The following is a 21,682-nucleotide window of genomic DNA, read 5'->3' as shown; positions in this document are numbered from 1 at the left end:
AGTCAGGGGCCAGTTCATTGGAAGTCTTGTATTTCATGTTAGAGAATTTGGTTTCTATGCTGCAGCAAATGGTTGTAAAAATATATATATATATATATTTTAAGTAACAGACCATTATTGAAAGAAAAATTGTACAACAAGTCTACTCATGATGAAAAAGGGTTAAATGGGCTAGGTCCCAACTGCTTGGCTTCCTAATCAACTCTCACTATAGCTCCCCAAGTGGTGAGTCACAAAGTGCGGTCTGTAGATGACCCGTATCAGAATTATCTGAGGTATTCTACAAAAAAATGCAGATTCAAGAGTTGACAACAAAGACCAACCTAGAATCAGAAGCTGGGGTTTTTATAAGCCCCCCAGGTAGTTTTCATGGACACCAAAATTTTAAAACCAGATGTTCTATAAGACAACTGGCCCATAATCTTCAAAAATGCCTGTGCTGTGAATGAAAAGAAAGGCTGAACAATTGTTCCAAGTTAAAAGAGAATAAAGGGATAGGACACTTAAATGCAATTCATGATCCTGAATCAGGGAAAAGTTTTGCTCTAAAGGACATTATTGGGACATTTGGCAAAATTTAACTAGAGTATGATACAAATAGTATTGTATCAAAAGTTGAATTTTCTGATTTTAATGTGAGAGAACGTTCTTGTTCTTGGAAAATATATGCAGAAGTTGTTTGGGAATAAAGGAGCATAATGTCTGTAGAAATGGATTGGGGGAAATATAGAAAGAGATAGATAGATAGATAGATAGATAGATAGATAGACATAGCTCTTTGTACTATTCTTAAAATTATTTCAAAATTAAAAGTTGAAAAATTATAAAGAGAAAGCCTAAAAAATTTTAAGTCTCAGGATTGTGCCAACTTTAACCACTGTTAGAGAACTGAGAATTACTGAAAGGCTTTAGGGTAGTGGTGTTACATAATCAGATCTGTGTTTCTGACAGGTCATTTCTATGGTACTATAAAGGGTGGAATTAGGATGGCAATATGGGTAACAAGGAGACCAACTAGAAAACTATAGTATTCCCGGTAAATAGGTGATAGGAGTCTGAAAAGAATGATGGTAGTTAAGATGGAGAAAAAGGGATTATGAGGTAGAATCACTTGGATTCAGTGGATGACTGGACAGAGGGATGGAAGTGAAAGGAGGAAAGACGGTAACTACCAGGTTTCTAGCTTGGTTCTGTAGATATTACTGCTGCCAAAGTTATAGAGAATACAGGAGGAATACCATTTAGTGTAGAAGCAGATAAATTTGAATTCAGATATTTGGGACATCTATGTGAAGATGTATAGCAGAAAGTTAAATACAGGAGTCTGAAGCTTTGACAAGAGGTCGAATGTATGTATAGCTATGTATGTACTTACATGTATACACACAAATATATATGTGCATCTATGCAGGTATACACACATCTGTATGTAGGACAACAATATGATATAATCAAGGTCAAGAGCTAATGAAAGGCTGAATCTAAGCAGACTTAATTTAAGAGGAATAAATTTAAAGCCCAGTACATTGAGCCAAAATACCAAACCAAAATTGAAGAAGTAGAGAATGGAGGAGACACAACTTAGCAGCAGCACTGTAGAAATAAAACTTTATAGGTTTGAATATATATAAATCCAATTTGTCAATATTTTAGGATAATATTCAAAAGAAGAAATGCAATCTTAGACTGCGTTAATGGAAATCTAGTATCTAGAAAGAAGCAAATGAGACTGATGGTTTACTGTATATGCATTAGATGACATCTGCAATACTGTGCTCAGCTTCTTTCCAGCTTGAATAGTGATAGAAAGGAGTAAATAAAGTGGTAAAGAGACATGAATCATGCTGTATTATAGATGGTTGGACGAAATGGAAGGAAGGTTTCAGGGAAATACATGATATTTTAAAAAATACTTATGATCTATCATGTGGAAGAGGTTTTACATTTGTTCTCATTATTTCAAGGAGAATCAGAGAAAATGAGTCAGTCAGAAATGCTTACCTGTAAGGTTCCTTCTCTCTTTGTTTTGTGTTATTAAAGAGGTAGATGAAATTTACAGGGACACATGTTTTTAACTCAACATGAAAAGAACTTTCTCAATGTCACAGCTCTCTAGCAATGGAATGAACTGTATTGCAATTTGTTAAACTACTAATCACCAAGTGTAGTCAATCAAAGGGTGGATGAGTCTGGATCCTGTAATGAGTAGGAGGTGAGACGAGTACTCTTAAGGTTTCTCTCTGCTTTAAGATTCAGTGAGAAGGGAAATAAAGATCAGACAATGAGATCAATATTCTTTTTTTTTTTTGACTGTGTAAAAATACAAGAAAGCAAATTGACATATAATGAATTTCTACTGGCTTCCTCTATATATTTCTAGAGCTAGAGGAAAAAATAAAAATTTGAGATTCAAAATTTCTGGGAAGGTGAATTGTTCCTTGGCCGTCCAATGTGAAGATAATCTCCTAGTTTCTTATATGTTGATCAGATACATATTATTCAATAGCTCAGATCAGATGATAGTTGACCACCCGTTACTGTCTATATCCCCATTTTACTCACCCAAAGCTTTATTAGGGAATTGTCTTCTGAAGTATTCAAATATACAATCATCTGATACATTTGTCCTCGTATCTAGAAAAGATGGTAAAAGGTCATTAGTAGCATGAAAATAATTCATTGACTTTTTTATTTCATATTTTTATCTTCTAAATGAAAAATGCTAGCAGATAACATGTAAACACTAGTTTAGCTCAATGAAATTAATACAGTTCTCAAATCTTATGAATTTTTGTTGCAATTTTGCTATATATAGCAAAAGTCTAGAAAATATCCATACCCTTTGGGTCTGCAATTCCTTTCTAGTAATCTGCTATAAATAAATAATTAAGAATATATACAAATAGGAAGTTATAAGGTCTTCATTGTTGTTTACAATAAAAAACGTAAACAAAGTTTAAGAACGAGGGTGGCTAAATAAATTAAGGTTCACTCTTACAATGGAATACTTTGCCACCGTTTATTACCACGTAAAGAAGTTAATAATACACTTCAATTTTAAATGAAAATGTAGGTTCCAAAACAACCTGAAGATTCTGTGATTAATTAACATGGAGTGTATGTGTATAGATGTAGAAAAAGCTCTACAATAAGTATTCTAAAATGTGCTCTTTATTTTTAATTTTTGACATTAAATTTTTATCAGAAGAATATATAAAAGTTACATATAAAAAGTAACTGATTTGCTTGACTGATCACTACGAAAAAGAATAATTAATTTAAAATTCAAGTAAATTAACCATTTTAATTATACTAGAATTTTCCCCTTTCCTTGGTGTGGTTCTTATCCCCATTTCTATTTTTAATTAGCCTGCCAAATCATAAACTAAAAAGATATATGTTCATGTATATGTATTTTTAACTAGGTTACCTCAAATCCTTTTTAGAAATAAGTATGGTATAAATATACAAAAATAATACTCATACACATAAAATTAAAGAATTATTTTAGATAAAATTAAAATATTGCTCAAATTAAATGAATATTTTTCAAAGGACCTTAAGGAAAGATAAGGAGATAGAAATTAAGAAAAAGAATACCAGAAATGTTAGTCAATCAGAGATTCATATCAGACTCATCAGATTCCAGTAGAAGCAAGTGAATATTCCAAAATTTAATTTCTCGCCTGGCCTCATCCTTTGTTAAGTTATAAAACAAGAGGACCAAGATGGTTTTTAGAATATAAAATCTCTATATTTTGTTTGGGGAAAAAGCTTTCAAATCAGAGATATCCCTCAAGTGTGTGGACCACTCACTCTCGAACCCTCCAATGTAACTGACCACTCCTTTCTCTGTGCTCTCTTGGAACTCTGTCCAGACTATTGACATTGCATGTGTAACACTGCAATGAACTTGTTTACTTGTTTATCTCTCCCTATTAAAAGGTGAGCTCCTGAAAGGAAGAAATGATATAGTATACTTCTTAATATCCCTAGCACCAAGCACAGTGGCAATCTCAAAGTTGTAGCACAAAAAAGTGCTGAGTAAATGAATTAATTGTTTATGAGAGGGCGGAAGCAGAACATTACCTTTCACATCAGAATTTGATTCTTTATGTCTTTGCACTAAATGTCCTTTATTACAAACCTAATGAAACACAGAACCAGAGGGAAAACAGTACTATGTTATAAACATGAAAATGAGGTAGACATCCTATATGCTTTATGGTACAGTAATTTTCAACATTCGTCATTTTATCCTCAGAGGTTTAGAAAAGACAAAAATAATCTCTTAAATCAGAACTTTCTGATATCTTTCACAACACTACTTTTCTCTTATAGCAATGAGTAGAAGAAAATATTGATACTAATGGAGTTTAAAATTTTTTCACTTCATATAGAACTTATTTAAGATGAGAAAGAAACCAAAAAAATGTATACTTATAATCTCACTTACTTAAATGAGAAGAATAAAGATGTAGGAAGATAAGTGTGTAAAATGTGTGAGAATATTTAAAATTATATGAAAATGTATAAGCGATTCCAAATCTGTGCTTATATAGAAAAGATGAAAAATATTTTCTTGTAGCTTGTAAAGAAGTCCAGAGGAAGAAAGAGAATATATATGGCATTGCTTTCTATCTTGAAAGGAGTTAGCAATATGATCCAGTTAAAGAGACACAAAATGCTATAGAATTGTGGCGGCTAATCTCGAGTAGTTTACAAATCATTATGTGACCACGAAAACATTTTAAATGGTTCCAAACTTTCGTTTCTGCATCTTTGGTATGTGGATGTTATAAAGAATTTTCCAAAATGGCCTGAGAAAGGAAAAACGAATTGAAAATATTTTTGCCAAGCTGTAATGCATATCAATTCACGATGAAAGTGGACGATGAAATAGAGTTAAAATCCCTTTCTTTGTAGATAAGATTGATTGGCAGCAAAAAAAAAAAAAAAAAAATGATATAATCAGTATGAAAATGGAAGGAAAATGTAAAAACCAAAACTTTATTATTGATTATTGAAGGGAGAGAGAAAGGGAAATATTTAGAAAAAAATTACCCAAAGTTAAAAGTAGCAGTGTCATATAGTCACTAGAATTTGGAGAGACAAGGGGTGAGAGTAGGCTGAAGAAAATTTGTTTGTAATGAGACTTGATTTGATAAACTCTTAATGTCATTTTTAGCCCTCTTCCCTTGATTGAAATGATGCTGTGAACCATAACAAACTATTACATTTATCCCATAGAAAATCACCAGGCGGTGTCCTTATGAATATGATCTACAAATTCTAACAACAGTAATCTATAATTGTTTGCTTTTGCTGAAAATCTTCAAAATTAATTACTAAGAGTGTCCTGGTAGGAAATAAATTTAACCAAAAAACTTTAAAAATAATTTACTAATATTATATTAGGGATGTATTGATACCTTAGAAGCAAACCATTAAAATAAGAAATATTTCAAGAGCATGAATTTAAGTTGTCCTCAGGCAATAAGATGACATTATTCACTCTTCTTGCTAAAGATTATTAGAAAATAAATTTTAAGATCAATGACTAAGAACTTCCATTAGTTTATGGACACACTTAGAATGTATGCAACTGTCTGAAATGACCAAATGATGATTGTTTTCCATTTGGAAGATTCAATATTAATTATAGATTATGATTTCATAACAATTGTAAACCGCCAATCAAGAAAGACAAAAATACGTGAACATTTAATATAAAGGAATTTATCATATTTTACATGGTTAAAAAAGAAACAAAAGGCCCAAAATGAAGTCACTCTGCTGAGCCCCACCAAGTCTTAAAACCTAACTTATTTGTAGTTTCAACCTCTCTCAGGGGTGGAATTTTAAACCAATCAGTCTGGAATTTCCTGATGAACACCAGTAAGGTAATCTGTCTGATAAGACCCCCTGCCTTCCCCTGAGGAAAGGTGACATTGCCTGAAATAATCAACTCTTAACTTCCTTGTCCCACCCTCTTTCTGCCTATAAAAACCTGCCATTTTGTACAACTCCTTGGAGCTCCTTTCTACTTGCTAGATGGGACACTGCCTGATCCATTAACCACTGAATAAAGCCAATTGGATCTTTAGACCTACTCGATTGAAGTTTTTTCCTTTTACAACATGAACTATAGCTTGGAAAGATGAGGAAAACCACTATGTGGACATGTTTATGAGAACTAAATAAATATGTCTCACAATATCTACATCCAAAAAAATAAGAAAACAAAACTTACTTTGGTTATTGGGTTGTACAAATGACTTAACACAAGATCAATTAGGGAGTTTGTTTACCAAACAAATTTTTTATAATCTTGGCCCTCCCCCAAGCATAATCACATTGTTCAGATTGCATAATTTACAAACAGAGAATTAGATATCAATTGTCAAAATTTACAATATTACGTAACAATATGCTTTACAAATAGAATTTAAAATTTGTGAGGAATACTAATACAAACGAGAACATGCATACTGCTAAAATCTGAATAAGTTCTCTGGATTGTATCAATGTCAATTTTGTGGTGTTGATATAGTATGATAATGTATGTAAGATACTAACAATGGAGGAGAAGTGAAGGATGCAAGGGACCTCCTGTATACATTTTTTTATAACTTCCTGTGGATCTATAAGTATTTCAAAATAAAAGGTTAAAAAAAAAAAGAACTAAGGAAAGAAGAGAGAAAAATAATTTCAAAAGTTCTTGGGAAATTAGTTTCGGCTAATTCAATCTATATTTGGCAGATGACAGTGTATTGGGTGTTCAATATCTGCTGAATAAACCTGTTACGGCTAACTTTAAATTCCCTACTGCTGCTGGATCACTATTATTAACACAGGAAATATTTGCAAAACAACTTCTGATATTTTTATTTGTTTGAATATTTGAGTAGAAATCTTCTAATTTTCTGAATCTGATAAAGCCTGGTCCCCAGGTCTCCAACTTCTGGGTTCTCCACAGGTAACAGATGCTTAAGAACTCATTGATTGGATCCAAGCGTGGATTGTTTGGATCCCATCAACCAGAGATATCACTTTAGCCGTCCTTCATCTTGTCTGTCAGGTTTATTTCCTAACTAGAGAATTCTGTTGAATTCTGGGTACTGATCTTCCTCTCCCTACCCCTTCTGGAGCTTATTATTATTTATTTGTCTGTTTCTTTAGTGACCAGCTAGATTATTTTAGTGAAGTTCATTATCCCCTTGCAGAGTTAACCCTCTGATTTTGCTCCTCAGGGGTGCAGACTTGGGTATGCCCACACTCACCCGGGGATGGCAGTGGTTTTGACAGGGCTGTCTTTGACTGTCTCTTTCCCTGACAACACCCAGCTGTTAAATTCCACTAATTTCTGATTTATAACTCTATTGTTTCCTGGGGCATAAATTGCTCTACAGACTAATCCAATCAAATTCAGGCTCCTTTAAAGAGATAGTTCATGAGGGCAGTGTCTGAAATTTGTTCTGACACCAGGAGGGCTCCTCTCAGCAATCTCTTTCCCCAGTTCTCTCTGGCAAACTAGCTGGCCTATAGTTTAGCTTTTATCTCTAATGAATCTACCAATCTCTTCTCAATTGCCTTTTATCATACTTGCACTGGTTTTGAGAATGCCCTTAAACTTGAATTTCTCCAGGATCTATTGCAAATTAAGTTACTTCCTTGGGGAAGAGATTAGGCGCTGTTTAATCTGGTTCTCTCCCAAGGCAAAATTTCTGACCTGAGTGTCTCTGGAGCTGGAGGTGGGGACAATGGCATTCTTCTCTCAGTGATACCCAACTTTAGGAGCTGAGCTGTAGGTGGAAAGAGGGCAGTAGTCTCAGGTCTTCTCTATCTGCCTCTCGTGATGTGGAACCACCACTTTACAGACCAAGGCAAGGCAATTAAGGCCAAAATATTCTCGGTGATGTAGCACCCAAGGTACAGTCTCATTCTCACGAATGGGGTCTGGATGAAAGAAGGGAGCCCCTACCTCTTGGCTGCATTCAGCTGGAACTTAGCTTCAGCAACAGGTAGCTGGAGGCAGGATAACAAATAATGATACCATGCCCTTCCTGGGAAGATAGCCCTCTGACTGGTATCTATGGGGAGAGGGGGACCTGGGTTCTTGACTGCACTAATCTGAAGTGGGGTTTCAGTCTCATTGAGCTGGGAGGGAGGAAGGAGGGCGGAGTCAATTCAAATATGACAGGCTCTTGCTTTTGTTAATCAAATTTTAGTAGATTTTCAAGAATAGATTTTTTTTTCCTTTGCTATATCCCCTTACGACCATTTCCAGAGACTTTAAATGGTTGTATTTAAAAAAAATAATAATTTTCACCAGTTTTTGCAAGAGGCCCTCACACTGTCATCGTGGAAGTTGATCTCCCAGCACCATTTATTTTATACTTTGTATTCCTATTTAATTTTTCTTAGTTTTAATTTATTTCTTCTTCCTAATGACAAATAAATTGCAAGCAATAGGATATATTGGAGTATATGAGGAAACCATTTGGTGTAAATGTAATTCAGTCTGACTTTGTTTTTCCAAAAGGCCCTAACATGGCCATTGAGCATGCATTATATATCTGCTTTAAGCATTTCCTGTGTCCCAAAGGCAAGAACAAATGCCCTTAAGATAAAGGTACAACTTCCCCCACATTGTCATTTCCTTAAGGATAAGCATCTTTCCCTAGGCTAGAAATGATTGCTGCACTCACCTGTGACCACCCAGCTCCAGACAACAGATCTGCTACCCTGCTGTGTCCGTCAATCACTGTGCTGACAGAGCAGTCTCGTAACTATTGTAAAAGGGACATTTCAATCATATGTGAAACATGCTCTTTGAGGGTATGTAACTACTCTGTACACCCCACTTCTTTGGTGCCTTTCCTTCCTTAGGGAGGGAAGGGCCCAGGCTATATAGGCCTCACATTTGGCTCAGAATAAACTCACCCCAATTTTCATTTATAGATTAATGATGGATTATTTTTGTTGACACTATCCTAGGTACATCTTTGTAAGATGCCTCAAATACTTTTCTGAGTAAGGGAAGTATAAGTGAAATTTAATTACAGGACCTTAATAAGACCCTCCTCTCATCTTCCCAGGGTTTTTCATGTTTTTATAAACTATAAATAATATGAGAAAAATTTTAATTGTTAACTTTTCCTGGTGAAAAAATTAGGGTGTAAGAAGTGAAGGAGGAAATAACTTGCCATTCTCAATATTTCAATAATTTTTTCAAAAGCTGTTAACAACCAGATCAATGAATATTTACCTCTTGCTCTTTTCTGGTATTTTGATGGCTTACTATGGTAGAATTTCTTTCCTTCTTTGTTTTGAGATGTTTTTTCTTGGTTTCTATCTAGATAAAAGAATCATATTTAAAATCAATATTTAATCAACACTTCAAAGACAGTATATATACAGACATAAAACTAACTTGAAACTTTCATTTCTAGGAAGATGAAGTGTTTTTCCTATCCCTCACATGAAGTATAACTAAAAACTCTTGGTATTATATACAAAATAAACAGAAGAGGCTCTAAAAGTTGGAAAAAAGAAGACATCCTGGTGAGGCAGCTCAGGAGTAGAGGAGTAGCATGACAATGAGCAGTTTTCTTTTTGCCTCATATATCCCAGCCTTAGAGCTGGAGAAGCCAGCAACCCAGAAATGCCAATGAATGAAGAAATAATGACTGAAAACTTTCCAAATTTGATGAAAGACATGAATGTAAACATCTAAGAGGCTCAATAAACTCCAAGTAAGATGAAATAAATAAAACCCACACTGAGACACATTATAATCAAACTTTCAAAGTCAAAGACTAAGAGAGAATCTTGAAAGCAGCAAGAGAGAAGCAAATTGTTACATGCAAGGGATTCTCAATATGATTATTAGCAGATTTCTCATCAGAAACTTTGGAGGCCAGAAGACAGTGAGCCAATATAGTCAAAGTGCTTAAAGAAAAAAAACTGGCAGAACTGTCCTTTCAAAAGTTAGGGAGAAATTAAGACATTCCCAGATAAACAAAGGGTGAAGGAGTTCATGACCACTAGACATGCCCTGCAATAAATGCTCAAGGGAGTCCGGCAAGGTGAAATGAAAGGACACTAGACAGTGACTCAAAGCCATGGGAGATAAAGATCTCAATAAAGGTAAACAGATGGGTAATCATAAAAGCTAGTATTAATGAAACAATGGTTTCAAACTACACTTTTTGTTTTCTACGTGGTTTAAGAAACTACCACATTTAAAGAAAAAAAAGCAATTATCAGTGGAAAAGCTAGTACTACTATAACTTTGGTTTGTTACTCCAAATCTTGTTTTCTACATAATTTATGAGACTAATACATTTAAAAGAATTATTAGTCTATGTCTTGGGGCATACAATGTATAATGATGTAATTTTGTGACAGATATAACAGAAAGGGGTGGGAATGCAGCTGTAAAGGAACAGCGTTTTTGTATGTTATTGAAGTTAAGCTAGTATAAATTCAAATTAGAGTGTTATAACTATAGGGTGTTAAATGTAATCCCTATGGTGACTTTAAGAAAATATCTATAGAATATACACAAAAGGAGATGAGAAAGGAATTAAAACGTTTCACCACAAAAATTCAACTAACGACAAAGGAAGATAGTAATGCAGGAAATGAAGGACAAAAATACTATAAGGCATATGGAAAACAAATAACACAATGACAGAAGTAAGACCCTTTTTATCAGTAATTATTTTCATTGTAAATGGATTAAACTCTCCAATCAAAAGACAGAGATTAGAAGAATAGATTAAAACACATGATCTAATTGTATGCTGTCTATAAAAGACTCAATGAGATCTAAAGACACAAACAGGTTGAAAGTGAAAGAATGGAAAAAGATATTCCATGCAAATAATAACCAAAAGAGAGCAGGGGTGACTATATTAATAGCAGACAAAATAGACTTTAAATTTTAAAATGTTACAAGAGACAAAGAAGGACATTATATATTCAATATAGCAAGAAATTATAACCATTATAAATATTTACATACTTCATGGCAAGCCATTAAAATATATGAAGTAAAAGCTGAGAAAATTGAAGGGAGAAATGCATAGCTCTACAATAATAGTTGGAGACTTCAATACCCTACTCACAATAATGGCTAGAACCAGACAGAAGATATGTAAGGACACAGAGGACTTAAACAACCAATAAACCGACTAGATCTAACAGACATAGACAGAAGACTCTACCCAACAACAAAAGAATACACATTTTCTCACATAGTACATCTTCCAAGAGAGACCAGACAGTAGGCCATGAATTAAGTCTTAATAGGTTTTGAAAGATAGGTATCATACAAAGTATCTTCTCTGATCACAATGGGATGAAGTTAGAAACCAACAACAAAAGGAAAACTGGAATATTCAAAGAATTGTGGAAATTATTCAATACACTTTTAAACAACCAATGGATCAAAGAAGAAATCATGAAGGAAATTATAAAATACTTAGAGTTGAATGAAAATAAAAACACAAAATAGCAAACCTTATGACACACAGCACAAGTGGTGCTAAAAGGGAAATTTCAAGCTATAAATGCTTACATTAAAAAACAAGAAAAATCTCAAGTCAACAACTTAACATTACAACTTAAGGAATTAGAAACAAACTAAACCCAAAGCTAGCAGAAGGAAAAAAGTAATAAAGATTAGAGCAGAGATAAATGAAAAAGAAAATAGAAAAATAGAGAAAAATCAATGAAACCAAAAGTGGATTCTTCAAAAAGATCAACAAAATTGACATACCTTTAGCTAAATGGACAAAGAAAAAAAGAGAGAAGATTCCAATTACTAAAATCAGAAATGAAAGTGGGGGTATTACTACCTATTCTACATAAATATAAAGGGTTATAATTGAGTACTATGACTAATTATATGCCAACAAATTGGATAACCTAGATGAAATGGACAAATTCCTAGAAATACAAAACCTACCAAGACTATATCATGAAGAAATAGAAAATATGAATAGACCTACAATTAGCAATTATATTGAATCAGTAATCAAAAGCCCCATCCCATTGATGTTGGATTTGGACAGATGACTTGATTTAGCTAGCAGAATGGTAAACAAGGGCTTCAAATATGCTTTCATAGCTTGGCTTGCCTTCTTGAATTCTTGTGATTTACCATGAGCAGAACATGCCCTAGCTGGTGGTTGGTCTGCAGAAAAGGAGGAAAGGTAGAATAGACCTGAACTCAACTCACAGTCTGGAGATAAGTTCAACTGATCCCTGATTAGCCTAGTAAGGAGCCACAGATGTTCTACAGATCCATGAACAAAAAATAGATATTTACTATTGTAAGCCATAGAGATTCTGAGGATTTTGTTTTAATGGAGTAAAATATAAATAATATAGAAATTGATACATAGAAGTAGGATGCTGTCCTAATAAAAACCTAAACTATGTGACAATCACTGGCTTTGTGACTGGATAACAACAGGTGGTGTGGAAACTATTATGAGAAGCTAGAAAAATACTGACGCAAGTTATGAAGGGGTGATACATTTAGTAAAACTGTCTTCTGTGATAGCATGAAAGACAGAAAATGTACCTAATAGATTTGGGACATTGGAAAAACAGATTTTGAGGTAGAATGTTTGGAGTATGAGTTGGTTGTTGCTAGCTTCATTTGATAAGGTGCTACAAGAAAGAAATCAGTTCAAAAAAATCTTTGGACAAAAGAATTGAATTGAGAGGGAAAACAGCCAAAAATTCCGGAATTTGTAAGTTGGCTTCAACATAGCCTTAAGGCAAAGGTAAATCAAAGTTATGGCTTTTTACATCTTTGGTAGACAATCTCTTAGATGGCCTTTAATCATCCCCATCTCCTAGTATTCATACCCTTCTGTAATATTCTCCCCTTGAGTGTGGGCTCAGCCTAGTGACTCACTTTTAATGAACAGAATATGGCAAACATGATGGGATTCTGCTTCTGAGATTAGGCTACAACGAGACTGTAGCTTCTATCTTGTGTGCCCTCTCTTGCTTGCTCACTCTGATGGAAACCAGTTGCATGTCGTGAGTTGCCCTATGGAGAAGTCCACATGGCAAGGAACTAAGGGAGATCTTCAGCCAACAACCAGCAAGGAACTGAGGTCCTCAGCCCAACAGCCTGTGAAGATCTGACTCTTGTCAACAACCATGTGAACTTGAAAATGGATCCTTTCTCAGTCAAGCCTTCACGTGAGACCACAGCCCAACCAACACCTGCATTGCAGTCTTTTGGAAAAACTTAGATAGAAGCACGCAGCTAAGCCACTCATGGATTCCTGACCCACAGAAACTGTGTGATAATAAATGTTTGTTGTTTCAAGCTGCTAAGATTTGGGGGTAATCTGTTACTCAGCAATAGAAAACTAACGCAACATCTATCTTAGTCCATTCAGCTACTATATCAAAATACAACAGACTAAGTGGCTTATAAATAACAGAAATTTATTTCTTATAGTTCTAGAGGCTGGCAGGTTGAGATCAGGGTGCCGGTATGGTCAGGTGAGAGCTCTCTTTTAGGTTGCAGCCTTCTTGTTGTATCCTCAAATGGCAGAAGAGGCTAGGGATCTCTCTGAAGCCTCTTTTATTAGGAACTAATCCCATTCAGAGGGCTGTGCCCTTATGACCTAATCATCTCCTAAAGGCCTCACCTTCTAGTACTATCGTATTGGGCATTATAATTTCAACATATAAACTTTGGGAGGACAGAAATACTCAGACTACAGCATTCCACTCCTGGTCCGTCCAAATTCATGTCCTTCTCACATGCAAAATACATTCATTCCATCCCAACAACCCCAAAAGTCTTAACTCATTCCAGCATCAATTCTAAAGTCCAAAGTCTCATCTCAATATCATCTGAATCAGATATGAGTGAGACTGAAAGTATGATTCAGTCCGAGGTAAAGTTCCTATCTAGCTGTTAACATAGAAAGCAAATAAGTTATATGCTTCCAAAATACAATGATGGGACAGGCATAGGATAGACATTCCCACTCCAAAAGGGAGAAATAGGAAAGAAGGATGGAATGATGGGTCTCAAGCAAGCCTAAAACCTAGCAAGGCAAATTCAGTGAGATCTTAAGGCTCAAGAATAATCCTCTCTGGCTCAATGCTCTGCCTTCTGGACCCAGTGGGGTGGCAGCATCACCCCTGTAGCTTGGAGGGGTGCTTGCTGCTCATGTCCAACTCTCTGTAGGGGCCCTGCCCACACTGTAGCTCACAGCTCCAGGTGCCTGCCACCTACCCTGTTAAATACGAGGTGAAAGTGGCCCTGATGATCTCTTAGTCACCTTCAGGGCCTTTTTTTCCTTGTCTTGAAGAATAGCACACTTTCATAGCCAAATAGTTCTACAGTACCATCCTGTAAAATTCAAGAAGTCTGACAGCCTGCCTTCCTTCTGTCCTGTCTCCATTTTCTTCAGTTTAAACTGGCAGTTTTCCTGTTGGGGTGACTGATTATTTCTGTGGTTCACACCCACACTAATCTCCTTATCTAATGGTTAGTCCTCTACACCCGTACTGTTCTGTTCTGAAAACACATTCTCATTTTTTATAATAAGGATAGGCTGAGAATTTTCCAAATATTTATGTTCTGGTTCCTTTTTGTTTAATAATTCCTTCATCAATTCATTTATCTCTTCTTGCATTTTACTATAAGGAGTCAGGAGGAACTAAGCCACCCCTTCAACACTTTGCTTAGAAATGTCTTCAGCTAAATATATAATTTTATTGCTCACAAGTTCTACCTTCCACAAAACACTAGAACACAAACATAATTCAGCCAAGTTCTTTACCACTTTAAAGCAAGGACTACATTTTCTCCATCGTCCAGTAACATGTTCCTCGCTTCTGTCTGAGACCTCATCAGAATCACCCTTAACATTCATAGTTCTACCAACGTTCTGTACATGATTATTTATGCATTCTCTAAGAAGATGGAAACTCATTCTCCAGCTCGCTTCTTTTCTTTCTGAACTCTTACCAGAATCACCTTTAAAAGTTTCTTCATGGCAATATCAGCATTTTCTAACATACACTTCTAACCTCTCAGTACCCAGTTCTAAAGCCACTCCCACATTTTAAGGCATTTGTCACAGCAGCACCCCACTCTCAGTACCAAGAGAGAACCATCATAGTTTTTCTTAGTCACCACCTACCACCAACACATTGGAGGTTAGGGTTTCAGTAAATGTACTTGGTGGGGGCACAAACATTCAGTATATAGCATCACCTAAACTCCTTATTCCTCCCACGGCTCTAATTTTCTCCTTCAGGCACTTATCATCATCTAACACGTCATATATTTTACTTATATTTTTATTTTTAGCTCCACTAACTAGAATATAAGCTACAAAAGGGAAGGATTTTAGTCTCATTTTGTTCATTGCTCCATCCCCAGCACTTAGTTGGAGCTCAATTTATTGTTGTTAAATAAATGAATAGCGGACTAGCAGCCGGGTGATGTATGTTATGCTACCAACGCTCATTAATCAGTGGCGTGGCTTTTGAGAGGTATCTTAATCTCTCTGGATCTTAACTCTTCTCATCTATAAAGTAAAGGTCTTAAAAACCCCTAAGGTTAGAAAATTCTATGATTCAAAGATATGAAACACAATCAGAAAAGAAAATTATTGCTATACAATAATTATACAACTGCAAACTGTTTTTTTTCCTGATTCTTAGTCACAGTAAGAAGAGTACCTATTTAGCAAATCCAACACAGGCAGAAATTTTCAACAATACCTGAGAAGTTAACTTGAGAAGATAAGTCTGAGAGTCACTGGATTCTGAACTGTCAGAGCCTCGGCTGCTACAAAAAAATGATAATCAATTATTTGACTTTACGGAATGTTTTGGTAGCATTTTAAAGTTCCAACAGTTACTTTTACTTTCTTATCTTATTGGAATGTTAGAAATCGTTCTAATTATAAGAAGAAGAATATTTACAAAGGAGGTGTAGACGTTTGGTAGTTCGAGGCATCTTAGAGTATAAGAAGAATGACTGAAATCGTTCAGAACACAGCAAATATAAACAAATCCACGAGTTCAAAATGATACTCTCCATCTGTGAACAAACTTATTAGTCACCACTGGAGGTTGCAGGGACACTAACTCAAAGTCTGAAAATTTATAAATAAAGGGGAAGAATCAAATATTTGTTCTGCCTTTCCTATAGGAACTGTACTAAAGTTAGTACCTTCCTTCTTCCAACAACGTTCCCTTAGCATTGAATTTTGCATTTATAATTCACTAACCTAGAGTATTTATGTGGTATCTCTATAAATGCGTCAGTTATCTGCAGGTAATGACAACATTAAAAATGATTTGAGTATGCCTTTCACAAATAGTACATAGTAGGTGCCCAATTAATATTACCTGAATAAATGAATAAATTAAGTCTGGTCAAAGCAATGTGCATGGGAAAAATTTTCCTCTACTTATAGTCAGGATTTGTAGTTGAGAGTAATGATTATATCCTAGTATTATTATAAAGAGCATAGTAAAACAGAACAGCAAATTACATTACTTTCACTGTCTTGACTTACCTAGACTCTAGCTCCACTGTAATTTCTTTCAGAGAAGCATCTGAATCTTCAAGGACTTTTTCCAAGTTTATACGTTTTTCCATTTCTTCTAATTCTTTCAGGCACTGATAATACTATGGGAAAATGAGAAATGAGTTAATTACAAAATAACTTTATTTCCTAATTAAACTAATTGAATATCTATAGACACCTAGAGCAATAGCTATTGGGACATCAAGTACCAAAAACCCCAGATACTGGTAGGATAGTAAAAGAAAGAAACTGCTGTAGGCCCATAGGCAGGTTATGTTATCTGATACACTGGAGTCTGATGCATTACCAAATAGACTTGCTTACCTTGGTTTGGTCTGGATCACAATAGTCCAAGAGAGAATCACAAAAATGATATCCCATTGACTCCAAGTCTGTTGTGTTGAAATGAGTGCCTCGTTTATTACCTAAAACATCAATAAGTTTACCCACCCTTGAGGTTGAGTTAATCATTTGTCCTTAGCAAGCAGGTCTAAGCTGCAAAATAAAGAGTATAAACGAAACATCTGATATGATTCCATATCCTGTGCTTAGGATTTTCTTCTCTGGGGTAGGTCATTTCACAGCTTACTGCTTTCCCCCGTTCCTTTTCGATCAACTGGACCAAAGGTGACTTAATAAAGATTAATCTGTGTTGTAAGGCAGAAGAAGACTCAATTAAAAAGTTATGGAATACTTGGTTACCAGTTATAAATATCCTAATAATCACTTGGAGGAAAACTTGGGTAAAGATTCTAATGTTTTCATCATCATTTATAATGTTATATAATATAATATAATAATGTTATATTTGCTTCAAAGTGCTTTAAAAACTAGTCAGAAATTACATGTGTGGATTTCCAGCACTTTCTTTTGAGTTGATACATTTTCTAACAATGTGACAATTAACTTAATATGGAGTATTCTAAGGAGATGCTAGATGTGACTAAAAGATTTCTTTTTTAAAAAGATTGGCACCTGAGCTAACATCTGTTGCCAATCTTCTTTTTTGTTGTTGTTGTTTTTTTTCCATTTCTTCTTCTCCCCAAAGCCCCACCCAGTACATAGTTGTATATTTCAGTTGTAGGTCCTTCTGGTTGTGCTATGTGGGATGCTGCCTCAGCATGGCCTGATGAGCAGTGCCATGTCCGCCCCCAGGATCCGAACCAGGGAAACCCTGGGCTGCCAAAGCTGAGCGCACAAAGTTAATCACGCAGCCATGGGGCGGGCCCCTAAAAGATTTCTTAAATGGAACTACAGAGCACATTTTCATTTTTAGTTCAAGGAACCAAGTGCTTCCATTAAAACATAAAGTGACCAAAAAAAGCCACCCAGTCTATTTTGGCTTGCAAATAGCACACCCACTAAAAACGTATCTATCCTGATATTTTAGGAATGAGCATTGCTTTTTCTTGAAATCATTAAAGTCATCAGTAGGAACCCTTTCTAAAACAACAAAAACAAACAATTAAAGATTAGTTCATGAAACAACCACTTAGGTATTCTATTTATATGCTAAAACTTCTTTTTCTAAACAAAGGAAAATGATGAGATAGAGATACATATAGTTGGAGTGGGAGTTTGTTTATTCATTCTATTTATAGAATTGGTTAGATATCAGTATGCATCCAAGTGGTGGGGGCGGGGAGGGGAAGTGCTGACTATCAAATTGCCTATGCTATTAATCTTACATTAAATATGTCTCTTTGGTTTAATGCTCTGAAAGCCATGAATGAAAACGCTTGGTCTTACCCAAAGTAGATCCACAAAAAGTGACCTCCATGGTAAAGCTGTTCCTGATTCCCATTTTCCACATTACCACTCTTCCCGTTCCCTCTTTGCTCTTCTGAACTTTAAACTTGCAAGCTGAGAATGAAAACTGGAAAGAAGCAAATAAAAAGAAGACCCATTGTTTTTTGGATAACGATATCTTTGTTAGGAAGTAGGGTTGAAAATGAAAAAGTTGTGCAAAACCAGTAATTTACTCTAAAGCTTTAGGAGCTGCTTTTATTTCCTAACCAATAGAAATAATTCATTTTAAGGATGACATATTTACATTTCTAAGAACTATATATTTAAATTCTGGTAATAAATTTTACTTCTTATCTTTGTATAACATATGCATTCAAAACCAGTTGATTAATTCTCGATATTGTTGGGATAAAATTTTATACTTTAAAAAAGTTATAGGAATGGACTTAAACCTGTCTAGGAATAAAGATTAGTGTTGTAGATTTTCAGAATAAAGTACTTTATTTTGACATGAAAGATTATTTAAAAGCTGTCCTAAAAGATTGTTATAACATCAGTAGCTACAAAGAGTTTTTCTAATTTTATTTTTTTAGTTGACATACAATAAAACTGATTTTTTGGTGTTCCATTCTATGAATTTTAACACATGTACAGATTTGTGTAGTCACTACGGCAGTCATCATCTCTAAAAGTCCCTTGCACTATCCCTCTGCAGTCACAAGTATTTCATTTATTTTGGAGCTACGGTAAATGGTATTGTTTTAAATTTTGGTTTCCAATTGTTCATTGTGAGTATATAGAAATGCAATTGGTTTTTGTGGGTTGACCTTGTATCTTACGATATTGCTAAACTCACTTATTAGTTCTAAGAGTTTTCTGGTTAGATTGCTTTGGACTTTCTATGAAGACAATCATGTTGTCTTCATTACTTCTTCCTTTCCAATCTGTCCACCTTTTGTTTCTCTTTCTTACCTTATTGCACTCATTAGAACCTCCAGCATAAGGATGAACTGAAGGGATAAGGGTGGATATCCTTGCCTTGTTTCTGACTTCAGGAGGAAAACAATCAGTCTTTTATCCTTAAGTATGGTGTTAGGATAATGGGCATTTTTTTCCCTCATATTTCAAATGATTGGTCACTAAACATTCCATATAGTTGCTTTGTTATGGTCATTTGTATAAACCAGTCAAAATAACTAATAAAAAAGCAGTTTACTGAATAAGGTTATCCATTCTGCTGTCTCACATGGGTAACATAGTAACGGAAAAGTTAAAACTTGGAAAAGGTGCTTACTTTATCTGGACAATTTTTGCTCAGCATAAGTGGAAAGATTCGTTGCTGTAAGTATACTGCCTTACATCTATCCCTACCATCACAGCCATACATGAAGATGTTCTCTTTCCTACTATGGCCATGAAGGTCACAATATAAAATAACCTCTCGTTTCTCCATCAATCTACCAAGAAGAAAAAAAAAACAGGTTACTAAATTTTACCTTTGCATTCACATATATATATTCATACATAAAATATGAATGCTTTAACCTTCTAAGGACAAAATTTACCTTACTCCCAAGATTTTCTCCAACAGGATCCCTCTGCTTTGTTATTCTTGTTTTCTTTTGTACACAGAAAACAGCTTACTCCTACCTTTGCTCATTAGCTCCCACATAGATTCTTTCTAACTGGAATACCTTCTTTCTTCATCTTTGTAAATGGAAATACTACCCCTCATCTCTCAACACTGACCTCATGTCTTACTTCCTCTCTAGCTAATCAAGCCCATAGATTTTTGTGTGTGTGTGAACTCCCATAGCACTTAAAATTGGTACCACTTCCTGGCACTTGCCTAGGAAAGTGTTCACAGTTTTGATATTTAATCTTGCTAAGGGTAGGGAGTGCTTCCAATCATCTAAACAGTGCTACGCACACAAGTCCCCAAATATTTGTTAAAAATTGAGTGCCTAATGACTTGGCACTGAAGCCAATTAATATTTAATCCATGATTAACATGGAGAATAAATATCATAGAGAAAAATGGTACCAAAGTTTGAATTGATTTTTTTTCTGGAAAATTTCTAACAAATAATTTAAAGAAATTGTTATATATGTCTTAAGAGCACAATCCTTAGCCTACGTCATTTAGGTATTTAATGAATATTAAAGCAATATAAAAAAAGCTCCCCAAATTACTGATGAAAATAACTAATAAAGAGGCTTTCAAAAGGTAAAATAGTGGTGGTGTTAAGGTGGTAGGATTATGGGCATTTTGCCTTTTTTTTTTTTCATATTTCCAAACTTTATATAGCATTATTATATTACTTAACCAAAATTATATATACTAATTATTATATCTTGAAGGATAAATACCAAAGTGTTAGCAATGGTATTTGTAGTAATATTAAATGTATTATTTTTATAACAAAAATATTAAGACCTAAAATCAAAACATTCAAAGCGTAGCTTCTAATAGCTACTGGAAACAGTATTCCTTTAACTATAGTGAACTTTCAAACTGAAGTCTATTACATGTATTAATTCATTGCCCTTTTCTCATCTGGTACCCAATAAATTCTAACTGATAACTTAAGATTGACATAAAACCACTAAATGATCATTACAAGTTTTTAGAAAACTAACTAGATTATAAAACAAGAATATCAAGCTAGATACTTAAATATGAAATATGCTATATATTTCTAAACCAACACTTCCAGTTTTAATGATCTTTTGGTTTCTTATGAGTCAAAAGCAACCTCTACTTCTAAGCAATTAATTCCCAAAGAAATATTATTACTTCTGAAATGAAACAAGATATTAGGGTCTCTCATCTTACACTAATTTAAATCACTTTTAAAACAGTTTGGATTTTTTTCTTAGCCACAGATAAGATATTCTAAGTATCTTATACTAAGTTTCCTATACTAAAATCTACTCTCTCTTATTCTCACATTCTTTAAATATACTCAATCTTAGGTATACTTACAGCTGCTCATCTTTCTACACATATATGACTGACTTATTATTCTACTTACCTGCCTATGATTAATTGCATTAAGGTAGTTCTCTTACTTGGAAGTCTTTCTGAAACTTACTGAATAGATTCCTGCCTTAACCTTCTCACAAGGCAATCTGAGAAGAACTGAGACATTTATTTTCCATAGAGAGAAGCCAAGGGGCCTTGGCCTGTGATCCATCTTGTGTTGGAGCCTTAATATCAAAAAGCATTAAGTAGACATTATGGATACTCTAATAGGCATCCCATCACTCCCTTTTTGTAAAATAAAATAAACTTTTTATTTTGGAATAATTTTAGATTTATACAAAATTTTCAA

General features: G+C 34.6%; 1 protein-coding gene across 1 annotated transcript in view; it reads right to left on the bottom strand.

The window, feature by feature from the left end:
• Positions 1-21,682, bottom strand: part of AGBL3 (AGBL carboxypeptidase 3) — an 82,998-nt gene that overhangs the window by 27,180 nt on the left and 34,136 nt on the right. Inside the window, exons 8-15 of the mRNA XM_046669388.1 lie at positions 19,642-19,804; positions 18,348-18,474; positions 16,923-17,023; positions 16,587-16,699; positions 15,784-15,850; positions 9,272-9,346; positions 4,090-4,147; positions 2,563-2,634 (exon numbers count right to left, since the gene is read on the bottom strand). Coding sequence (XP_046525344.1) covers positions 2,563-2,634; positions 4,090-4,147; positions 9,272-9,346; positions 15,784-15,850; positions 16,587-16,699; positions 16,923-17,023; positions 18,348-18,474; positions 19,642-19,804 — 776 coding nt within the window. The remainder of the gene's footprint in view (positions 1-2,562; positions 2,635-4,089; positions 4,148-9,271; positions 9,347-15,783; positions 15,851-16,586; positions 16,700-16,922; positions 17,024-18,347; positions 18,475-19,641; positions 19,805-21,682) is intronic.

Source organism: Equus quagga, chromosome 8 (assembly GCF_021613505.1).
Source record: "Equus quagga isolate Etosha38 chromosome 8, UCLA_HA_Equagga_1.0, whole genome shotgun sequence".
Classification (NCBI taxonomy): domain Eukaryota; kingdom Metazoa; phylum Chordata; class Mammalia; order Perissodactyla; family Equidae; genus Equus; species Equus quagga.
This window is presented reverse-complemented; position numbering and strand designations above follow the sequence as displayed.